Source organism: Sinocyclocheilus grahami, unplaced genomic scaffold (assembly GCF_001515645.1).
Source record: "Sinocyclocheilus grahami isolate Dianchi unplaced genomic scaffold, SAMN03320097.WGS_v1.1 scaffold134.1, whole genome shotgun sequence".
Taxonomy (NCBI): Eukaryota; Metazoa; Chordata; class Actinopteri; order Cypriniformes; family Cyprinidae; genus Sinocyclocheilus; species Sinocyclocheilus grahami.
The window spans coordinates 3,078,698-3,093,842 of record NW_015505313.1 but is presented as its reverse complement, the minus strand read 5'-3'; the positions used below and the strand labels follow the sequence as shown (position 1 = coordinate 3,093,842).

Here is a 15,145-nt window from a genome sequence, read left to right as displayed (position 1 = left end):
TGAAGGTGGAAGAGAGCACTATACATTCACTCCCCCCACCTACAATCCCTGCCGGTATGAGACTCGAACCCGCAACCTTTGGGTTCTCTCTCCCCTCTGGGGTCCGACTCTCTAACCATTAGGCCACGACTTCCCATATCGTGGGACATATTTAGCATATACATACCATTTTACATGGAAACGGTAATGCTAGTAAACATATCTTGAAGAGCTGAAATAGATGCTGGTCAATTAGGACATTAAAAATACACATAATTTATTCAGAGAAATAACTGACTACATACAGTACGGACTTAAAGACTTTATTTCCAAGATGATGCACGGTAAGTTAAGCTTTTTATTTCAGTACAACACGAGCAATAAAGTAACAGACTATTGTGTTATTCATTGTATATTCAAATCAATTTCTGATACTAATACGTTCATGTTTAATAATTCCTGAATAATTACGTACATAAAGAAATTGGCTATATTTAATGTTGGATCAGTTAACGTTACGTTACCTGTGTCGGCAATGCGCAGCAGACACACCCACCTAAACGATTTAAATATATCGCTTATCCTGCCCAAAAAGACCATAAACATTGCCAATAACATCTGAAGTAAAAATTAATTTACATACACATAACATAAAAACTAATTCCGTGTGACTGGTTCGCTTAAAATCGGGTGAATTTAGGTCAGTGTTTTAGCTGCGACTCAATGGTGCTCTCTGCTGGTAGGGAATAGTAAGATGGCGGCTCAAACACTTCCGGTGGCTCAACCTCAACCTCGGCGTCCGATCGCAGGCCTTTCGCTCCTTGAGTTCTCTCCAGTGCTGGAAAGCTGATCCGATATTTACACGGGTCCTACTTCTTGCCTTATTGCCTTAAGCCTTATTTTGTTCCACAGAGGTTTTCCTCTTTTGTTTTTTATCCGCCATCTCTATCTTTCTGTCGCTCGTCTCGCTAATGTCCGTCATGTGCACTGAACGCTCTCTCCTCCACATCATGAGTAGACATGCCCCTTACTGCTGATTGGCTACAAGTTTGTTTTGCTACTCGACCCGAATCAATTTTCTAAAGCGTTTTTGTAAAATAGCTTACCCCACCTTTAATTACCATATGTGTACTCCAATATACTTTAATGAATACAGTGGTTTTACCATGGTGTAAAAGATTTACATTTTATTTATTTAGAAAGATGTCTCACTAGGCTGTTTTTAATACAGTAAAAACAGTAATATTTTGAAATATTATACCCATTTAGAAAACTCCTTTCTATTTTAATGTTTTAAGTAATTTATTCCCAATATATTTATTCCTTGTTATATTTATATACATATAAATCTAACAAAAATATATATTTTAATTATAAAATAATATAGAAAATAATATATATATTATAAAGAAGAAAATATATTTTATTATATATAAATTATGCATAATATATTTGATTGCATAATATGTATGTATGTATTATTATTAGTATTATTATTATTATCAATTTGTATAGTGACACTAAAGAACTTGACCTGACATGTGATTTGTGTTCATAAATGTAACAAATTTCACAGGGATTATGTAATATTGTTTATTAAATATCTAACTATTGATTTGCTTTCAGTAATTTTAGCTTTCATATAATAAATAAAATGGGATATGCCATTCAAATAAATGGGAAGCATTTAATTAAACTTTTATAAACATTTTGTTGTTTAAAACAGTAGTCTTGTAATTGTAATACATTTGTAATAAATATTTTAAAGTAGATTTATTTAAATATATTTAACTATGGTAAATAATGAAATGTGTTTAGGTAATGCGTTGAGAAAATACACTTGATCAAGTGTATTTTCTCAACGCATTACCTAAACACATTTCATTATTTACCATAGTTAAATATATTTAAATAAATCTACTTTAAAATATTTATTACAAATGTATTACAATTACAAGACTACTGTTTTAAACAACAAAATGTTTATAAAAGTTTAATTAAATGCTTCCCATTTATTTGAATGGCATATCCCATTTTATTTATTATATGAAAGCTAAAATTACTGAAAGCAAATCAATAGTTAGATATTTAATAAACAATATTACATAATCCCTGTGAAATTGAGAGAGTGTGATTGACTGGAAGGCCTATCTCTACTCACAAGGGGGGCCGGCAAAGAAGCACCGCACCTCAAGCTCATCGGACGCCCGTAGGCTGCACAGGCATTAGCACCGTTGCCCAGGTGACCGATAGTGTCGCGCTAACTGAATGAGCCACGCTTTTTACCTCGGACCATCTGGTATCGCTGTCGGAGCGGCCTCCCCGCCTTCTCCCCGGTGGGCTTCTGTCTGAAAAGAGGAAGCAGGACGAGGGGCTGATGAGCGAGGCCTTGGGGCCCTCCATCACTCCTCGCCACCAGGAAGACACCAGCTGTCTGCACTCATTTACATTCTCTCTTTGCTTCCCCCCAAAAAATAATGAAATTAGCCACAAGTTTCCTGAGGTGATGCAAGACACGGACTTAGGCAGGATGTGTCAGTGTTTGTGTAGATGCGGGTGTGTGCTTCAGGAGCCAGAGAAGAGAAGGTCATAGAGCCTTTGATGCTAAAGACAGAGAGAGGGGGAGAGAAAGCATACATGCCAGCGTGGCCTAATCTAAGCACTTATTAAGGTGTTTTGTACTTGGCTGACGCCGTTTTAAACTACCATATTGGGCGTTCAAAGAAATCTAGAGACAGTTTATAGTTTGTATTTTAACTTAAGAAATGTTTATATTTATAAACATCCTACTATAACAGCTGGTGTAAACATCTAAGAATACTGTGGACAATCCAAATCATGCACCAACTTTTTAAAGAGAGCACCAGTGGCAGTCCAGGGCAAGATGTAGGGCTTTATAGAATCCGTTTCATTTTTTTCCCCAAATTCATTTTTTTCCATTTGAATTTTTCTGGATTCCGTTTAAGTTTTTCTAGACTCTGTTTTAATGGTTAAAGTACATTTTATTAATCAAAAAGTATGTCTAATTAATTAAAATCATGAAACTTACAATATTAAACAGCGATTTATTAAAAGTAAAAAATATATATATTTTTAAGGCCCTATGAAATCTGTATTTTTTCAGAAATACTGTGTTGCTTATTTACATCTTTCTGCAAAATAAAATCTGGTAAATAATTTTTCTGGTAAATATTCCTTTAAATATAATGTTTTAATAATAATTGTATTATTAGTAGTATTACTATCATTACATTAAGTAATATTTCTGTCACGGTTTCTTCAAGTTAAACCGAACTTTTTTTTGATGGGTTGTTGTGAAGACCTTTAGGTTTCTGTTTATATATGATATGGTGGCCTAGAGTGAGCGGCGGTGGCCTAGAGTGAGCAGAGGCCGGGGGCTAAAGTGAGGAACGGCCGGAGGGCTAGAGTGAGCAGAGGCAGCGGATTTGACGAAGGAGCGTCCGGTGGGCTTGCGGCAACCACATGTGACGACCCCGGGCTGGACTCTGCTTCGTCCACGGTGAACATGCATTTACTCATCTTACCTGCATAAAAACAGATTCAGTATTCCTCAAAATTAATAAAAACAAATGCAAACTCAGAATATTATACAAACCTGCAATAATAAAAAGTAGTATTAAATAAGACAAATATAATTTATGTATTTAATCCCATTTTATTAGCCAATTTCTTTGCTACTGTCCTTCGATGATCTAATTCAACCATACTAAGCAAAGATGACACATTTGTGTTTCATTTTTGTTATTGCTGCTGAATAGTGTTCAACTTTCTTCTCCTGCATCATATTCTTCATGCAATTTGTTTGAGCTGCGCCCTCTACTGTACAGACATGAATTTGCATTTCCTTCAGCCTGAGGGAGGCATATGAGGGGCATATTCATTTCACTTTTGTTGTGAAAGGGTTTTTTGAAGATCTTTTTTATATTAAAAACAAACAAGCAAGCCCTGCCCAGATTTAAAAAGTAACTCAAAAGTAACGTAACACACTACTTTCCATAAAAAGTAACTAAGTAGAATGTGAAAATGTGAAGTATTTATACACATTGCACACGGTGTTTAATTGTCGCAAGGCAGACTAACATGACCAATATATCAGTGCAAAGACTCAGCATGAAAGGACTCAAGACACACCCTCAACTGATAACCAGCAATACTACAGTTTAACTAGCCATGTAAAGTAGTCATCAGCTGTTTTTATCAGCAGAGAAATGCTAATATAAACTACTATGACATCCAAATGACTTTTCAGCTGGAGAATTGCAGATACTGAGTGTTTTTCTGTTCGGGTGGTTCTCAGTATTGGTGGTAGAAGCGTGTGGAGTCCCTCCGGGAGCGTCTCTCCATAGCCTGGCTGTCTGCTCAGGTTAGTCTCTGACAGCTGGGCTGATTGATTCTCTGAGCGGAGCCAGGCAGGGGCACAGTCTCACGGTGAGCTGTACCTGTCCACCCTGCCAGAACCCGGGGTCACCGTCAGGGCCCGGGGTCGCTCGGTGTGGGCCATAGCTGACACGTCCCTCCATTGCCCATTAGCATCAGCTTTATTTCTTGTTATGTCAGGGCATCCACCTCAGCCAACTCATGTATCCTGACCATTAGTAATCCACCGCTGTCATGAGGGAGGCAGACACACAGTTCCTCAAACAGATACAATAGATCTTCAGTTTCTCAAGCCTGCTGCTTTGTGAGTGATCATGCAGGTTTCAAAAGTCTTTCTTTCTTTGTTTTCTCTCTCTATCTCTTCTTAAAGCATGTCAGCACATCCTATCTATCAATAATGTCTTGTCACTCAGGCGGCTGACAATTGCCAGAGGTACAAACCTGTCAATATGCCTGTTTAAGACAGACACCTGTCTCTTTGTGATGCAGCGGGCAGAACAAATGCTTGTCAATACCTCTTCTGATCGGTATTCATCATCGCCTCGGCTGTTGGATTCCATTTGGATCCCGATTTGGTGTGTGGAGATTCCTGTGTGTTTAGACTTAAAACAAAAGGGCTTTTTGTTAGTGTCCTACAGTGTCAGGAATGTTCCAGCTAATCCATGCATGATAACAGCACTGATAACAACATTATGTAGTTAATCTTAGTCTGTGTATTTTGGAGAAGCATGATATTCAGCTCAAGGCTATGGTGTGCAAGCACATGCCATCTGTGAAAGCATCATTTTCACACACCGCTCCTCCCAAGGGTGTCATGGGGCACCAGTGGCATTAAAACATCTTTTAATAGTTTAGAGGTTCATTTATTGTTATTTTTAATAATAATAATAATAATAATATTTTAATAAATGTTGTTAATTAAATCAGCATAGAATAAAAGCAGCAGAACAGATACTATAGCATTTACAATTTAAATAATTTTTTTTAAATAATAATAATAATTAATGTAATGATAAGATAAAGGGAAAAAAACAACTTTTCAGCAACAGACCACAATGTTCAGCTATAACCCCATACTCAGAAGTTTTTTTTAATTAAATCAGTATAAAATAAAAGTAGAAGAACAGATTTAATATAATAATAATAATAATTGTAATGTAATAAAAGGGGAAAAATATCAACTTTTCAATAACAAAGGCAAAAACAAATTTTTCAGTTATAACCCCATAATCAAGTTTTTTTTTCAAATCAGCATAAAATAAAAACAATAGAACAGATACTAGCATTTACAATTGAAATAAAATTAGTTTATTATTAATGATAATAATAATAATAATAATAATAATAAAATATTTAATAGTAAATATTTAATATATTTAATTAAATTATATTAAAAAGAATACTAAAATAAAAAATGTTAAATAATAATTTTTTAGGAAATAAGAATGAGACTTTTTTGCATTGCAGTAATTAGAACACACTCACACACACACACAACTGGCAGTGTAAAATGACAGTCATGTTTTCCAGCGTTTAACATCATCCCTTTCATTGTATGGAAATTACCATTTTCTGTTCAGTATTAAAAAGTCATGGGAGTTCCTAGCATTGTTTTGCTAAAAATTTAGCAAAAACAAAAATTTTTGCTAAAAACTTTTATTAAGAGAGATGGTCAGATATTTGGGAATCGTGGTTGAAGTGGTATCCGAAAATAATGTCAGATTCAAACTCATATCACCCCCATGGCTCAAAGTGTTTCTTTATGGTAAGCCACAGCTCTGACTACTAATCAACATTAACCCAAAGATTCAACATTTCCATAACACAAATCAAGCTTAAAACTCTCGAGCTCCAATTGACCCATATTATCTAAGTTAAAACAGCACACAATCAAAGCATGGATTGATAGCAGACCACAAACATCTGTTGCTGCTTGCAGCTGATGTTTTGAAACACATAAATCAATAGCGTGATCAGTAAATCACACTCGCTACTGTCACAATATTATGCATTAGTCTGAGGGAAGTCAGAAGGGCTGAGGCTTTCGTTGAAGCAGCATGAAATGCCTGCTCGTATCTGCATGCGAAATGTAATTATGGAATCACCCAAGTGAGCTGGGCCACACATCTGCCACAGCATCTGGCGGGCTCTCATCTCGACTTGCCCGCTCCGTTCTGTACAATTCAAATTCCATGCCTACAAGCACATTAACGCAGATTACAAAGCGCTCAGTCTCTACTTAAGGTTCATTCTCCGCTCAGGGGACGATAGAGGAGATTTGTGTCTTTTAATTTTGCAGATTGCCGTGCGTTAGTCTCAAATGAGATGCATTTGCATGAAAGGCTGATAAGGCTTTCCAGGTTTCGAAAAGATGGATGAAAGCCGATATGTTACTGTATCTGCGGTAACACAGATTTGGCATTTAATCGTGAATTGAAGCAGACAAAATTCCTTCAGAATCACAAATGCATGAAAATATGGTTAATTGTCAATCATTAGCTTCAACTTCAGGGTAATAAGATCACCGCCTTTACAGAAGAGAAAAACTTTAAACATCTTCTAACAATTCTAATGCTAAAATGTACAAAAACCCCACTATAAAAATAAATAGGTATACTTTATATACAATTAACATTTTGTTTTTAATCAGCATAAATTAATATCAGTACAACAAATATAACCATGATGTGTAAATACTTTGAAACTTTCAATTTAAACATTATTTATAATAATTATTATTATTAAAAATAAAGAATTATTTTAAGAAAATAAAAAAAATTATTTATAAAATTATTTTAAATGATTATTTATACAAGGTAACAAAATTAGATTTATTTATTTTTGCATTAAATTAATGAGAATTAATGGGAAATTTGGCTTTTTGTTAGAAAAATAACATTAAAAATCTAAATCTCAACCATCCTAAAATAGGCTTAATTTCCTTTATTGAAAATACACTCTTAAAAATAAAGGTGCTTCACGATGCCATAGACCTATATATAGACCATAGAACCTTTTTGTCTAAATGGTTCCATAAAGAACCTTTAACATCTGAAGAACCTTTCTGTTTCACAAAAGGTTCTTTGTGGTGAAAGAAGGTTCTTCAGATTATAAAAAGGTAAGAAAGAGATGATTCTTTAAAGAACCTTTGACTGAATGGTTCTTTGTGGAACCAAAAATGGTTCTTCTATGGCATCGCTGTGAAGAACCTTTTAAGCACCTTTATTTTTAAGAGTGTATAATCCCTGTATTTCCTTTGATTTTGGGACAAAAATATGATAACATATGCTGGATTCATTTTCACCCCTAAATGCATCTCATACACTCTTCTCAACTTTTGATACAGACACTTTAATTTGGTGGGCAGTCCACCCAAAAATGAAAATTCTTTCATCATTTACTGATCCTTATGTTGTTCAAAACCCGTATGACTTCCTTCTGTGGAAGATATTTTGAAGAATGTTGGTAATCAAATATTGGAAGTCAATGTGAACTGAAACTGTTTGGCAAATGAATTAAAATTTTTGGGTGGACTATCCCTTTATAATTGTGTCCCATTTGCATGCGGTGTCATCTCCATTCTAGTTACAAAGAAAAAGTAGGAGGGAGGCAGAGAGAGAGAGAGATCTGCTAGATTTTGAAGTGAGCTGAGAAGCTGGTCGGGGTGGACAGACAGGTAGGAGATGAGCCAGTGCGGGCAGTGAGCCTGCAACTCTGACACGTCCTGCTGTGGCTCAGCGGTGAACTAAGACAGCCCATCACTTCACTGTCAGCACTCTGACCCCCTCTCTTTCTCGCCGGCTCCCCCCCACACACAAGCCATTGGCTTTGAGTCCAAGTAGAAGGACCCCCCACCCTTCATGCCTGGACCCCCTCTCTTCTGTGTGAGTGATGGCCTGAATGATGACTCTGACCCCAAACCCTGGACCGACCCAGAGTCTCACCACCAGCCTCACACAGTCATTCTCTCAAAGCCAGAAAGAATGAATGATAGCTCAGGTTCTTTAGAAAAAACTTCTGCCAGTTTTACAGCATACAGTCATGATGAATATCACCAGTAATTCACAAACAATACTTTTTTTCTTTTGTAAAACAAGCTGCTAACTTAAAGTTTTTTTTTTCCTTTTAACTTGTGAATTAAATTCAGTCTTCTGAAGCTAACAAATTATGTATGGCACCTATGGCGCAGGTTTGACATTTGGGAAAAAACGAACTTTGCATTGTTGTGAAAAGATCAAATTTCCGGATATTTTAAAGTAGCGATGTAATGGAAGTAGCAAGAGATCTTTTCTTCTAAATTGTGACGTACATCCGAGTGAAACACATTATTGATAAAGAAAAAATGTAGGGCGGGGACTTGGTTGTTTCCATTGGTCTGATTGGATGGAGGCAGATCTAAATGAGAGTCAAATAAAAGAAAGGGGCGGAGTTATATGGACAATTTTTTGGAGAAGTCTAGCAAAAGTTACCAGAGAGAGGTCTTTAATTTCACTTGAATATTCCGTTTTGACATTTTGATTAACAATGATGAATGATCAAGTTTAAAAAATGCACATTAAACAAAAAGGAAAAAGCATGCATGAATCGTTTAAAATAAGATAAATAACATGCATTTTTTTGTAGTCATGTTTTTAGAAAAACATATTTAGACATTTTTAAACTTAATTTATAGTCTTTTAAAACGGACCCACTTTGAAATTGAATTTGAATTCACTACTTTAAAAATTCTAATTATAAGACAAGCATATTGTATATGCATAAATTGCATTTTTTATATCTTCTGTAAAAAAATTTAGATCTGGACATGTTGCTGAAGTAGTATAACTAAGAATCTAATGTATCCAAAAAAATTGAAAAATCTTATTTCATATCTATTACACCCTTCTGGCCAGGGCAAAAGTTTTCACAGAGACAGGAATATGAAGACAAGACTTTTTCATATTTTCCCTGTCTCTACTCATTAGCAAGCTTTACCGCTCTTCTTCATTCTTTCCCTCCTCAGTGGCGTATCCTCTCTCTTGCATATGGCTTCACTCTGTGAAGAGGACTTCCCGCCGTCAGCGTGCCTCATTCTCTTCGGTGCGTGTTGGCTGGGCTCCACGGCGGAGTTGAAGCCAAGACCTGTCTAGATAGCCCATCAAAAAGCACTCTATGTGAGCCCACACTCAGAGATCTGGTGCTTCTGTGAAGTTCTTCATTACTGTAACTCATCATTTCATTATCTAACAAATGAATGGCAAACTACATGTATTTGCAAGTCATGCTCCCTGTGAAAAGGGAGAATATTGTCTTTGAAATGCTTTCAAAAATTGCACATCTACTATGTCGTTTTTAGCCAGGTGCTACATCATCAGCTAATAATCTGAGTGAAAGCTTTTCCATGAACCATCACAAAGGCCTTCTCTTGAGCGCATCAGCTCTGGGATGTTGTCTAACGCCCACATGTCCGGTAGCCATAAGCAGGGTGCTGCTTTCCCAACATGGGGTCAAACTTAGCGTTAAAACAGGGAATAATCAGATCAGCCAACTAGGGCTTTTTCTAATCGCCCTGATGGAAAAGCGTGGGTTTTTTCGGAGGCAGGAGTCAGCGGCAGGGTGAGTTATTGTGAAGTGATGGACTACCTCAGACCAGGAGCAATCAAAGAGATAGCCCTTGCATCTCCAAATTACTGCTGCCCGTGCCTCAGATTCATCAACGGGGTGCTGGTGGCGATGCCGGCCAGGAGGCTTCGTACAGTTGTAGGCCCTCACACACACACACACATACACACAATAGAACGAAGCACTCAGAATTATTTGTGGAAATGAAACCTCTGTAGCAGAAGACTGGATCAGTGCCTTCACCTTTTCCCACTCACTGAAATTAAATGACATTTATTTTCTGTGGCAACAATGCATGGGAAATGTTTCAAAACGACTGATTCCGGGAGTGATGCAATGAGGTGATTGATGGAAGTGATGTAAGAATCCGCGTGTGACATCTGTAAGTGCGTAAACTAATGGAGGAATTTCATTAGTCTCTTTTCCAGGATCAAAATCATTGCTGTTAAAGAATTCTTTCATCAACACTGCTGATATTGAGTGCAAAAAGCAATTGTGCGTAATACAAATAGCATGTAATTATGCTAAGAAGACGAGATGTTTTTACTCTGAATGCGGCATCGAATGTTTTCTTCACCTCATCTCACCTTCGCACTTTCTGAACCAGACAAACAAATGATGCATGATTGGATATTTAATTTAATTTATTTATTGATTGTCAGTTTTTCCACTCGGCTATCTCATACAATATTACCAGCGTTGGAGTACAGTCGTCCAAACTTGTCAAAGATGTGGCAGGTAGTGAAGACGGTCTTGAAGGGCTGAAATGATAAGCACATTGATTGGATGTCAGCAGTTTGAAAAACTGTTTTACACTCAGCAGAGATGGTGCAATTATTATATTTTTCCATTTAGCACACACACATACACACACACACACACACAGACACACAGAAGGAAAATGTTATTGCTCAAGAGTTCTCAGTTATGTCGAAGTATCAAGTCAATCGCAGACATGTCTCTTTAAAACCTTTAAGAATAACTTTTTGGGTCAGTAAGATTTTATTTATTTATGTATTTAAAGAAAATAATACTTTTATGCATTAAATTGTTCAAAAGTGACAGAAAGACAATACAAATGTTACAGAAGATTTCTATTTTAAATAAATGCTGCTCATTTAAGTGTTCTTTTCATCAAACAATCCTGAAAAAAGTATCACCGTTTCCACAAAAATATTAAGGAGCAGAACCATTTTTAACATTGATAATAAATATTTCTTGATTTCTTGAACACCGAATCAGCTTATTTTAATGATTTCTGAAGGATCATGTGACACTGAAGACTGGAGTAATGGCTGCTGAAAATTCAGCTTTGCATTCACAGAAATACATTACATTTTTAAATATATTAAAATAGAAAACATTAAAAAAATTAGAAAATTTTATTTTACATAGCAATAATATTCAATAATATTACTTTTTGTATATATGTTTTTTACTGTTTTTATGCAGACTTCTTTCAAAAACTTTCACAAATCTCACTGACCCCAAACTTCTGAAAACTTTTCTTTGGAGAAAAAAAAAATAGAGATCAAAATAGAGAAAAATGTATCTTCTTGCTAAGAAAAAAAGTGAGATATTAAAAAGATCCCATATGTGATTTTTCTTTCTTATAGATAAGATTTTAAATTTGAGCATTTTGCGAAAGTCGGGCTGGCGAGTAGCACTCATGCTCTAATGATGCAAATATGTGAGTAAATTGCATGCAAATCCATCTATCCATCCATTTTCAAAACTACTTGTCCAAAGTAGGATCAGGACAGATGGCCAGTACATCACAGCCATGCCAATCATTTCATTTCCAAACACGCTTAACATTTATTAAAACTTGTTTTTCTTTTTTTAACCCAAATGCTGGGTTCAGCCTGTTGGGGCCATTTTATTGGGTTATTTTTAATATTTTTACCCAGGTGCTGGGTAGTTTTTCTGTAACTAAGTTGCTGGGTCATTTTTAATGTTGGGTTATTATTATTTTCTACCCAACCGCTGAGTTGAGCCTGTCTCCGACGAAACAACCCAGCTGCTGAGTTACAGCCAGAGCGCGGGCTTTTTATGTCCACTACAGGGGAGAGCGGTTCTCAGTGCCGCCGATTTGGTGCACTCCTTAAGCAAAATAAAAGTTTGTATACATTTTATTTCATTTATAAAGTCTTTACTGTGCTGTAAATTGTATTATTTTGAGCAATGCAACATAAGGACGAGGTGTCAGTCAGTTGCATCAGCAGCGTTCGCTTTGCTTGATGGAAATGCCTTTTGCCTTGCTTAAAATAAATGGATTTTATTCATTATAATACTGAGTTTAATTTAATGTTAAAATAGGTTCTCTAATCTTAGTACTGTTTGTTTATGGGCAGGTTTTGGAGTCAGTCATGGCATCTTTCAGCTACGAGTGAAATGCGAGGCGGCGGTGGTATGAAGTTCGCAGTTCCCCCGTGAACAGCAGCCCTTCACCAGCTCAGATTTCAGCAACACACCAGGACACCAATTAGCACTATTTCGGTAAAAAGTGATTACAAAGAATGGTTGAATACATGTAAATTAAAATGCTACTTTTAAATGTTACATTGTAAATGACTAAAATGCTTGTTAAACGAGTTTAAATATATGTAATATTGTAAACTATACTGTATTCACCCAAATAAATTAAGTTTGTCTTGTATTTTGTCCATGTGCTCTTGCTTAATAAATGCTCATCTTTTGATTATTGCTGTTGCCTCTAGTCATTCTGTGTGTGATTTTTAATCTTCAGTCCATTTTAAGCCAGCAATACAATAATTTATATGGTTGACTTAAATAAAACAACCTAGCATGTTGGGTAAAAACATTTAACCCAACCAAGCTGGGTCAAAATAACCCAGCATGTGTTCTGTCCAATATTTACCCAGCGCTGGGTTGCCAAATAACCCAAGTTGGGTTGTTTTTAACCCAGCATTTTTTAGAGTGTACTAAAAGTTTATTCCGTTCACCAACAGTGCAGTGTATGACTACAAATATAAGCTATAAGCAAAACTAATATTGTATCTCTGGTTTATTTCCACTTAGATCTCAAATTAGGAGTTAAAAAGTGTTTAAAATGGCTACACGCAGAAAGAAAGACTATCGTTCTCTCTCTGCTCCCTTCCCTCGATCCCTGGATGACCATGCTAACCTCACACTAGCTGCTGTGACTAGCATTGGCTTTTCATCACTGCTATAATACATTCTCCCAGTCAGCCAGTTAATGATGAATACATGAGCCACAACAAATCCTGCCCTCTTTTTGCAGCACTGCACAAAATATCTGCGTCAGATATTTTTAGTTGGACTGGATTCAGCTTTTGCTAGTGGCCTAGTTGCTGCAGCAGCTACACAGGCTGTCTTAAAGCATCTCTCCAAGCACGCTGGCTCTCAGTGACCCCCCCTAGAGGCTGACCTGGTCTAAAACACGCCACCTTCATCTCCCCAACCGCTTTATAGAAGAGCCTGTGAGGAGCGTTGCTGCGTTGAAATGGAAATAACGGGCTGAAGTAAGAATTGGAAGAGGAAAGGGAGGTTGGGAGGAAGGCGATTTAATTATATATTAAATTTTTTTAAGACTAAAAAAAGCCTAAGTTGAGCAAGGACAAACTAATGTCATAGACTGGGGCGCTGACTGTTTCCCTCTGGCAGGCATGCATGTGATCCCTCTGTCAGTCAGCGTACGCCACCATGACAATCATCTGTGTGTCTTGGCCTCGGGAAACGCTGCAGCTAGCTGTCCTTGTAAACAGCACCCGCACTAACTCTAACAACTGCACAAGAAACGCAAAAGGACACTGTCTCCAAAGTGGAAAATAGATTAATTCACAATGTTCGCTATATGAACAAAAAAAAATCACATTTAAAAAAGATGTGATTATTGCAAAAACTTTGATTGTTGTTCCATAACAAAGATTAGTTGTACACGCATAATTAGATGACTAATGACTGATGCCACTCGGTGTAAATTGCTACAGTATGTATTAGTTGAACTACGACTGGTTTAAGGTTAATACAGGGGCATGAGAGACTAGTTGAGTTCGCAATTACAGTGGCAAAGACCAGAGGAAGGAGCAAATACATCAAAATGAAGAAGAGGAGGTATTCAGAGATAGACTGTGAATGACAGAACTCATTCTCATGGACAGAGGTGAAATTGGGGCAGCAGAAACATTTCAGAAACACTCATTTGTACTGACATACACTGACAAATAAGCGAGTTACATAATACAGATCATATTCTAATTAAGATTGACAAAGGTTTTGATTGTTTGATTGTCTTATTGTTATATGCTGCAAAATCATAAATGTATTAAAAATATATAGTATATATATATATAAAGAAAGACTATCGTTCTCTCTCTGCTCCCTTCCCTCGATCCCTGGATGACCATGCTAACCTCACACTAGCTGCTGTGACTAGCATTGGCTTTTCATCACTGCTATAATACATTCTCCCAGTCAGCCAGTTAATGATGAATACATGAGCCACAACAAATCCTGCCCTCTTTTTGCAGCACTGCACAAAATATCTGCGTCAGATATTTTTAGTTGGACTGGATTCAGCTTTTGCTAGTGGCCTAGTTGCTGCAGCAGCTACACAGGCTGTCTTAAAGCATCTCTCCAAGCACGCTGGCTCTCAGTGACCCCCCCTAGAGGCTGACCTGGTCTAAAACACGCCACCTTCATCTCCCCAACCGCTTTATAGAAGAGCCTGTGAGGAGCGTTGCTGCGTTGAAATGGAAATAACGGGCTGAAGTAAGAATTGGAAGAGGAAAGGGAGGTTGGGAGGAAGGCGATTTAATTATATATTAAATTTTTTTAAGACTAAAAAAAGCCTAAGTTGAGCAAGGACAAACTAATGTCATAGACTGGGGCGCTGACTGTTTCCCTCTGGCAGGCATGCATGTGATCCCTCTGTCAGTCAGCGTACGCCACCATGACAATCATCTGTGTGTCTTGGCCTCGGGAAACGCTGCAGCTAGCTGTCCTTGTAAACAGCACCCGCACTAACTCTAACAACTGCACAAGAAACGCAAAAGGACACTGTCTCCAAAGTGGAAAATAGATTCATTCACAATGTTCGCTATATGAACAAAAAATCACATTTAAAAAAGATGTGATTATTGCAAAAACTTTGATTGTTGTTCCATAACAAAGATTAGTTGCA

At 36.9% G+C, this 15,145-nt stretch overlaps 1 protein-coding gene across 1 annotated transcript in view; it reads right to left on the bottom strand.

Annotated features, from left to right (window-relative positions):
• Positions 1 to 10,488: 10,488 nt before the first annotated feature.
• The window catches only part of spata17 (spermatogenesis associated 17), a 37,809-nt gene continuing 33,152 nt past the window's right edge, over positions 10,489 to 15,145 (bottom strand). The window contains exon 10 of the mRNA XM_016279883.1: positions 10,489 to 10,739. Coding sequence (XP_016135369.1) covers positions 10,659 to 10,739 — 81 coding nt within the window. The 3' untranslated portion in view covers positions 10,489 to 10,658. The remainder of the gene's footprint in view (positions 10,740 to 15,145) is intronic.